We start from the raw sequence: 9422 nt of genomic DNA on the forward strand, positions 1-9422 counted from the left end.
ACCTTTTATAGTAATATTTTGCAACCATCAGTTTATTGGCTTCGATATTTTCAAGAGCACACAGCCAAAGGCAACTTAAGTCCTCCAAATTGTCTATCATAAGATTCTTGTAGACTTCGGCTGACAAATCATTCTGCAGTGTAACACGCCTCGATCCAGTTCGAACTTCCTAAGGAAGAACTGCATTATGGCCATACACAAGTTCATAAGGTGATGTTTTAATTGATCCATGATAGGCCATCCTATAGGCCCACAGTGCCTCATTTAGTGTCGAATGCCACTTCCTTGGCTGTTCCTTAATCTTTTTCTTGATTAGCTTAATCATAATCTGGTTGGACACCTCTGCCTAGCCATTAGCCTAAGCATAGTAAGAAGAGGAATTCAATAGCTTAATTCCCATACTGGCAGCAAAATCCCTAAACTCTTCTAATGTGAACATTGTCCCTTGATTGGTAGTTATAGTTTGAGGAATCCCAAAATGATACACAATGTATTCCCTAACAAAATCAATCATTTTCTTTGAGGTTACCGTCTTCAAAGGAATTGCCTCAACCCATTTAGTGAAGTAATCTATTGCTACCAATATGAACTTATGTCCTTTGCTTGAAGGTAGAAAAATCTAGCCAATCAAATCAATTCCTGAACCTCAAAATGGCCATGGCTTGATTATTGGATTCATGACCGACGCAGGCGATCTAGGTGGCAGCAACCACTAAGAGTAACAAGCGAATTTCATAGTGAAACATGAACACCAAGTGCCTCTAGATGCAAACACTCAAGCAATTCACTTGGATTCACTCCCGATCTCACAAAGATGATGAATTAATGATGGAGATGAGTGGGAGGGATTTGGCTAAGCTCACAAGGTTGCTATGTCAATGCAAATGGCCAAGAGAGTGAGCTAGAGCCAGTCAAATAATATTTATAGACACCCCTTGTGGGGTGTACGACCCTAGATACCCACGGCAGACCACATGGGTTGCGCCCCTAGGGGTGGCCCAGCCCACAAGAAGAAGCCTTGCGGGGCATGACTCTGCTCGGCGCCTTTCGTAAGACATCGGGAAGATATCTAGAAGATACTATGAGATCTGTAACCCTGCCTCCCAGACTATATAAGGCGGGCAGAGACCCCCTCTAAAATCACGGCATATCATACGATAGCTAATACAAGCCAACAAACTACAGGAGTAGGGTACTACGTCGTATTGATGGCCTAAACCTGTCTAACTCGTGTGTCTCTGTTGTCTTCTTGTTCTTGATCTCGTGCTCCCCTGCCAATCAATCTACCTTCATGGGATACCCCTCGGAGGACTGCCGACGATATTCTATCGACAGTTGGCGTGCTAGGTAGGGGTGTGCATGCTGTTTCCTTGTCGAACAAGATGGCTTTTTCTGCAGGCTCTTCGTCCCTTCCATAGCTCGGCTAGATCTTCACGGTTGGATCCATCTCATGGGTCATCAATGCTGATGGAGTCGGAGAGCTCCTCGAGCTAGAGTAGATTGGTTCTGCGCCGGCCACCCCTACACCTACAACTGTAGATCTAATCTCGGAGGCAATTCTAAGGTCTCTTTCAGCAACAACTCACCGTCTGCTTCCTTGCTACCAAAGGAGGCCGATCAACAACGACGATCTGATCAAATCCATTGATCGGGTTAGACTAAAGCTCGCTGATTGTCTCTCCGTCGCTGAATTGGCACTGGACACTCTAGTTCAGCGCCGACCACCCTCCAATCTAGATTTATCAGAGGGTGCTCGAGAAACTACAGGGGCTATGGCCCTACCCTTCAGATTCTCCAACACCACCGTAGCTTACCAGCATGCCCTAAGGGGCAAACTCGCTAACCAGGTCACCGTCCAGCTCCCGCCGGCCGTCAACACACTACACTTAGGCCGAAGCCCTAGGGCGCACCTCCAGACCATCCCGGAAGAAAACTCTGGGCTCTGAGTCTCAGGGCTCTGCGGAGACCCTCACTGAAACCTTCTCCAATCAATTTCTCCTTCCACCCTTCTAGGGTGGTGCGATCTTCAACGTTAGCATCGACAGCCCTCCTCGGAACGGTGAAACCGAGGAAGAGCGCGTTGCTTGGGAGAACCAAAACGCCAACCGTGCACAACAGCGAGAAAATGAGGCAGCCATCGCGAGGGCCGAGGCTACTCGGAATAATTGGCTTGACTCTCAAGGAAGGCCGCTCCCGCTCTACCGTGACCTTGACAAAGAATTTCTCTGCGTCGACGGCCTCGACGTCTTCAAGACTCTAAGCACCAATTTAGTAGTAGCCGCCAACAAGCTCACTCATTTCCCTCAAACACCCAAGCTTGCCAAGATCGCCGCCATGCTTAAAGTGGCTCATTGTCAGGTCAATGAGATCCACAAGGATCAGAGACCTTCGTGCTCTATGAGCATGATTCACCAATCAGCTACGCTGAGGTCCAATCGCCGCCCAAGTCAAAGCCATTTCGTAGACTAGTCGCTACCTCTCTAAGGGGGACCTGGGGGTATCATGCCAAACACCATCGCCAACATGACTAGGAGGTCGAACAGGATGCTAGAGTACATCTTAGCAACCTCCGGGATGCGTGGTGGCGTATCAAGCAATGTCGCTTTGGTCGCCATGAAGACGAAGTATGTCGCTGCCAGGATTATGAAGGGAGTACGGCAACTCGGACTTAGCCCTCAAGCCTATCCCCAACCATAATGCCACAAACTATGGTGTCGACAACCCTAAGGGGCCTCTGGCTTTCACAAGGGCACTCCGAACGCTTTGATGGCCCCATGGTTTTAAGATCACTGGGGTCGAGCCCTATGAAGGAAGAATGAACCCAACTCAGTGGCTGTAGGCTTACACCATGCCGTCCGTGCTACAGGAGGAGACACCAACATCATGACAAATTATCTCCCCATCATGCTCACGCCACCCGCCATGAGCTAGTTCACCAGCCTTGCACCGGATTCCATCGACTAATGGGAAGAGTTAAAGAAAGTCTTCACCGACAACTATATGGCCACGTGTACTCGACCCGACACGAAGCATGATCTTAGCCACATCAACCAGAAGCCATCCGAGCTCCTCCGCAGCTACATCTGGTGTTTCTCTGAGATGAGGAACTCTATCCCCAACATCACAGAAGCTGAAGTGATCACTACCTTTATCCGAGGACTCCACCATCGCGAGCTTCGCTCCAAATTCAACCGTAAGCCGCCAACCGGTATCGGCAAAATGATAACCACCGCCAACTAGTATGCTGTTGTAGAGGAAGCCAAGGTGCGCTTCAACGAGGATGTAGGCACTCAGTGACCACCTCACCAATACAACGATCGCCCTGATGACTGATGTCACAATGACCGCCATCCCGACAACTGCAGCTATCATCGCGATAGCGGCCATGATCAAACAGAAGGACACAGGCCTAGCCAAAATCGCCGCCGCTGGCCAGAACACATCTTTGCCGCTGTTAGTCAACCTTGCGCCAAGCATAACTATGACAAGCAGTACCAAAAGATCCTCGATAGCCCATGCCCTCTTCACAAGAACACCAAACACAAGATGAAGGACTGCATTGGTCTAGCCAGGGAGTTCTAGGACAAGGGGCTCAATGATGACGCCAACGACAGAGCTAGAGGTCGTTGACCACCTAGGAACAACAACAACGCCTTTCAGGACCATGAGAAGGTGGTCGCCACCATCTTTGGGGGCCTCGCCTCCACTGAGAGTCAAAGGGAACGAAAGCTTGCTGCCCGGTGAGTGCTCGCCGTCGCTTCAGAAGAAACTACCACTGACCCCAGTTATCGCCCATGGTCCGAGATCCCCATCACCTTCAGCAGGGCCGACTAGTGGGCAGACATACCATATATAGGGTGTTTCCCCCTCGTCCTCGATGCAACCGTCTAGAAGGTGCTCTTCAGAAAAGTCCTTGTTGATGGTGGCAGTGCTTTGAACCTACTCTTCGTCGGAGCCCTAACTGAGTTGGGCCTCATGATATCAGATCTCACACCCTTGGACTCCTCCTTCTGGGTGTGGTACCTGGAAGGGCATCTAGACCACTTGGAGAGATCACCCTACCAGTTCAGTTTGGCATGGCAAGCAACTACCGTGTCAAGCATATCAACTTCTATGTCACCGACTTCGACACCGCCTACCACGCCATACTTGGCCAGCTAGCTCTGGCCAAATTCATGGCTGTACCACACTATGTGTATCTGGTGTTGAAGATGCCTTCACCTATAGGAGTCCTAGCTCTATGGGCCAACCTTTCCATTACCTACGCCTACGAGACAGAGAGTCTCGCTCTTGCTGAAGCCACCAACCTCTCCATCTAGATGTCTAGCATGGTCACCGAAGCCAAGATAGTACCCGCTGATGACATGGAGATTCTAGAGCTAGAGCTTCCCCGCGCCTCTGCCAAGTCCAAGGAAATCAAGGAGGTTGGCCTCGGCCTCGATGATGCCTCCAAGACTGTGAAGATTGGGGCTCACCTTGACCCCAAATAGGAAAGCACGCTCGTCTCCTTCCTACGTGCCAACGCCGATGTGTTTGCTTGGAAACCTACAGACATGCCAGGAGTACCATGGGAGAAGATTGAACACTCCTTGAATGTCTCGCTGACCGCCAAACCGATTAAGCAAAAACTCCACTGATTCGTGCCAGACAAGAAGTAGGCTATTAGGGTAGAAATAAAACGGCTCTTAGCTACCGGGTTTATAAAAGAAGTGTATCATCTAGATTGGTTAGCAAACCCTGTTCTCATTCAAAAAAAGAATAAAGAATGGAGAATGTACGTTGATTATACGGATCTTAACAAACACTGCCCTAAAGACCCCTTTGGCTTGCCTTAGATAGACGAGGTTGTAGACTCTACTGCCGGCTGTGAACTACTCTCTTTCCTTGACTGTTACTCCGGCTATCATTAGATCTCCCTCAAGGAAGAAGACCAGATAAAGACGTTGTTCATTACACCTTTTGGTGCATACTGCTACAAAACTTTGTCCTTCGGACTCAAGAACGCCGGGGCTATCTATCAAAGGGCCATTTAGATGTGCCTCGACCAGCAGATCGGCCACAATGTCAAAGCCTACATCGATGATGTGGTCGTCAAAACCAAGATAGTCGACAACCTTATCGCCGACCTCAAAGAAACCTTCGCCAACCTAAACAAGTACCGATGGAAGCTCAACCCTTCAAAGTACATCTTTGGAGTTCCATCTGGTATACTGCTGGGCTACATCGTCAGTGCTCGAGGCATCGAGCCTAATCCTGACAAGGTCTCTGCCATCACCAATATGAAATGACCAACATGTGTCAAGGATATACAGAAGCTTACAGGTTGCATGGCTGCTTTAAGCCGCTTCATATCACGCCTATGCAAAAAGTGCTACCTTTCTTCAAGCTCCTCAAGGCCTCTGAGCACTTTTCTTGGTTGGAGGAGGCAAACTTAGCTTTTGAGCAGCTCAAGTTGTTCTTGACAAAGCCGCCAATCATGACAGCGCCAAGGCTAGATGAGACTCTGCTAATATACATCGCCGCCACTTCTCATGTCATGAGCATAGCTATCGTCATCGAATGCGAGGAAGCTAGGCACGCTTACAAGGTGCAACGTCTGGTCTTTTTATCAGTGAAGTACTTAATGAGCCAAAAACTCATTATCCTCAGGTATAAAAGCTGTTATATGTAATTCTGATTACGTCGCGCAAGCTCTGACACTACTTCGAGTACTACAAGATCGCCATGGTCACTGAGTTCCCCTTGGGGGACATTCTTCGCAACAAAGAGGCCAATGGCCGCATCATTAAATGGGTTATCAAGCTCAGCACCTATTCCATTAAATTCAGAAGCAGACCTACCATTAAGTCATAGGCGCTCGCTAACTTCGTTGCTGAATGGACCGAGATCCAAGAGCCCATCGCTGCTGCTTGCCTTGAACACTAGGTGATGTACTTCGACGGCGCCCTTAACATCAATGGCGCTAGTGTGGGCATTTTATTCATTATGCCGACCAAGGATAAGCTATGTTATGTTCTTCGAATACACTTCTCGGCCTCTAGCAACACCACGGAATACGAAGCATGTCTCCATGGTCTTCGTATAGCCATCGAGCTCGGTGTCAAACGCCTAATGGTGTATGAGGACTCCGCATTGGTCATCAACCAGCTCAACAAAGATAGGTCTTGTTCCAGCGAGAAGATGGATGCTTACTGTGCTGAAATCAGAAAGCTTGAAGGAAAATTCTATGGTATCGAGTATCACCATGTGGTATGTGACCAAAATCAACTCACCGACTACTTATCCAAGCTCGGTTCTTCTCGTGCCGTGATCCCGCTGGGGTTTTTTATTCAAGATCTCCTGGCGCCATCCATCAAGGAAGATAAGGAAGTTGAAGAAGTTCCCCCTATCGAGCAGTTGGTACTTGCAGTACCTTCATCGGTCGTCGATTGGAGGGAGCAATTCATCAAGTACCTTACCAGCACCGAGGTACCTGTGGACAAGGCTAAAACTGAACGTCTAGTTCATCGGAGCAAGCTTTACGTGCTGGTGGATGACAGCTTGATGAGGAAAAGTGCTAAGGAAGGGATACTATAGAAATGCATCACCCAAGAGGAGGGAGCGAAGCTGCTTCTTGAAATTCACTCTGGTTCCTACAACAACCATGCAGCCTCGAGAACATTGGTCGGCAAGACTTTCCGAGCTGGTTTTTATTGGCCCATAGCCATCACTGATGCAGAAGATCTTGTCCGACGTTGTGAAAGATGCCAATTCTTCGCTAAGCAAATACACGTGCCGGTGCAAGAGCTGCAAACCATCCTAGCTTCCTGGCCCTTTGCATGTTGGGGACTGGACATGATCGGGCCTTTCAAGCCAGCACCAGGTGGTTTCCGTTACATGTATATCGCCATTGACAAGTTCTCCAAGTGGATTGAATACAAACCACTCATCTCGGCTACTGCAAAGAAGGCAGTTGAGCTTTTTGAAGATATCATCCATAGATTTGGTCTACCAAATAGCATCATCACCGATCTCGGAACTATGTTTACTGGACATCACTTCTGGGACTTCTGCGAAGACTGTTGCATCTCTGTCAAATATGTTTTTGTTGCCCATCCAAGAGCCAACGGTCAAGTCAAACAGGCGAATGGTATGATCCTTGATGCCCTAAAAAATGGCTATATCAGAAAGAAGAAAAGCACCTGGGCAGATGGCTCAAGGAGCTTCTAGCTATAGTCTAGGGACTACGTACTCAAGCTAGTTGTAGCACCGGTGTGACTCCATACTTTTTGGTCTATGACTCAGAAGCCATATTACCAGCGGACGTTACTTTCCAAGCACCTAGAGTGGAAAACTATGATGAAGAGCAGTCCAAGGCTATCTAGTCTGACGATGTCGAGAGAGCTAAGGAAGAGCGCCTAATCACCTGCGTTTGTATAGCTAAGTATCTGGAAGGCTTGTGGAGGTACTACAACCAAAACATCAAAGGTTGTTCATTTGTTGTTGGCGATCTCGTTCTCCGTAGAAAACAAAAGGCTGGCGGTTTGCACAAGCTCTCTTCCCCCTGGGAAGGGCCTTACATCATCCAAGAGGTTACCTGACCAGGTTCTTATCGCCTAAGTGACTTAGAAGGAGTCGATGTTCCCAACTCGTGGCACATAGAACACCTTATACGTTTCTATCCTTGAAACACTATAGATATATACCCTACAAATTTATATTCAATAATGTTTTTTGGTCTCCATAACTTGTCTCCATTTTGTCTTTATTGTTGATTAACAACCACTTATGGCCGTCGAGCTATATGCTACTTCATAACAAACTCCAGTACGTAATCGCCGTAACTGCGCCGAACTCGATTTCTCCAAATCACCGAACGGTTTCTCTAAAGTGCCGAACTCAATTTCTCCAAATCGCCAAACGGTTTCTCCAAATCACCGAACTTGTTTTCTCAAAATCGCCGAACTCATTTTCTCCAAATCATCGAACACGTTTTCTCCAAATCGCCGAACACGATTTCTCCAAATCACCAAACACGATTTCTCCAAAATATTGAACACGATTTCTCCACCATGCCAAACTCAATTTCTCCAAATTGCAGAGCATGTTTTCCATATTGCGAAAACATTCTTTGATCAGAGAGCAACATTTTTTCTTTTCTGTTCTCTTCAGAGACGACCTAGTCTCCGATTTCTCCCTACACGTGCTACGGGCTACGTGCTCTGCGTTATGGGTGGTCGGCTACGGTCTTTTGGTCACACCTATTTTTCCTACATGTCTAGGGCTCCACGCTCGATGTTATGGATTATGGGTCAGCCAAGGCCGAGAGTTCAACATAGAATACATTGCTCGAACGCCGCTTGTGTTGCCTTTATCTCCAAGTTCGTATAACAGCTACCGACCAGAACACGTTCAGCGCTATTTTTTATGGAAAAGACTCAGCCACCAATTTTTTCCCTACATGTGCCATGGGCTCTGGCTCTACGTCATGGGTGGTCGGCTGTGGTTCCTGGGTCATGTCTGTTACTCCTACACATGCACAGGCTCCGCGCTGAACGTTATGGACTATGGGCTGGCCAAGGCCATAGGGACCAGTAGCAGACCAACTGGTTAGATGTTAGTTGAACTACGCATAACCGCGTCAAGTTTGAAACTTTGAAGATTATTTCGCCGAACTATAAGCAAACTGCATATATTACATATACAAGCACCTTATGACAAATATTTGATAAGTACTTGTTTCTTGCGCTATCACGTTTTCTAATACATAGTCAAGGTTTTACAGATGGTCTTCTATAATCAGATTAATGAGCTCCGCCATCACCATCTGTCTCCCCAAATAGATCTATATCGTCGGCCAGCATTTTTGCTGCATCCTCCACTTCATCCTCCAACTGCTAGGTCTCCACGTCGCTCAGTCCTTCTGCGAACCCACCCTCTATGGACTGAAGGTCGGTGGTCGGATAATGGGACCAAACAACCGCAAGGACATGGGTAGCAATGGTAGTAATGGCATCTTGGTTGAAGGTTTTGAAGTTTTCCCATGCTGCCTTGCACCTCTGAATGACGGTGTTAGGGTGTTGCCGCCAGCCATTGTGCTGAGTGGCCATTTTCGGGTCAATGCAGTCAAGCACCGGCTTAATTGCGGTGACTATAGTATCAAAGTTCTCCTTCTGGACCTTGGCCTCCTGCACCAGCATGTTGAATTGTGCTTTGGCTTTATGACGATAACATGCGAGAGTTACAATGACCTGTTATACGCGGAGCTACTACAACAATGATACCGACCAGAAGGAATTCACCTTTTAGCTCCTCAGCAAGTTTGTTCGCTCGCTCTGCTTCCTTTGCTTTTTCCTGGTGATGTTGATTGATGGTCTAGCGCATCTGGTCGAGCTCAGCATCTTGCTCTATAAGCACAGCAGTTGTTAACGGAAATGAGGCTA

General features: G+C 47.8%; 1 protein-coding gene across 1 annotated transcript; it reads left to right on the forward strand.

Annotated features, from left to right (window-relative positions):
- The first annotated feature begins 6111 nt into the window (after positions 1-6111).
- LOC136534192 (uncharacterized) lies at positions 6112-6576 on the forward strand. The gene has a single exon (XM_066526654.1). It carries the CDS (start codon positions 6112-6114, stop codon positions 6574-6576), a length of 465 nt encoding a protein of 154 aa, XP_066382751.1.
- Positions 6577-9422: the final 2846 nt, after the last annotated feature.

The sequence above is a fragment of the Miscanthus floridulus genome, unplaced genomic scaffold (assembly GCF_019320115.1).
Source record: "Miscanthus floridulus cultivar M001 unplaced genomic scaffold, ASM1932011v1 os_1640_1, whole genome shotgun sequence".
Lineage (NCBI taxonomy): Eukaryota > Viridiplantae > Streptophyta > Magnoliopsida > Poales > Poaceae > Miscanthus > Miscanthus floridulus.

Excerpts from the sequence above, each read along its gene's own strand:
- LOC136534192 (XM_066526654.1), top strand. The coding sequence starts at position 6,112 with ATGGTGTATGAGGACTCCGCATTGGTCATCAACCAGCTCAACAAAGAT.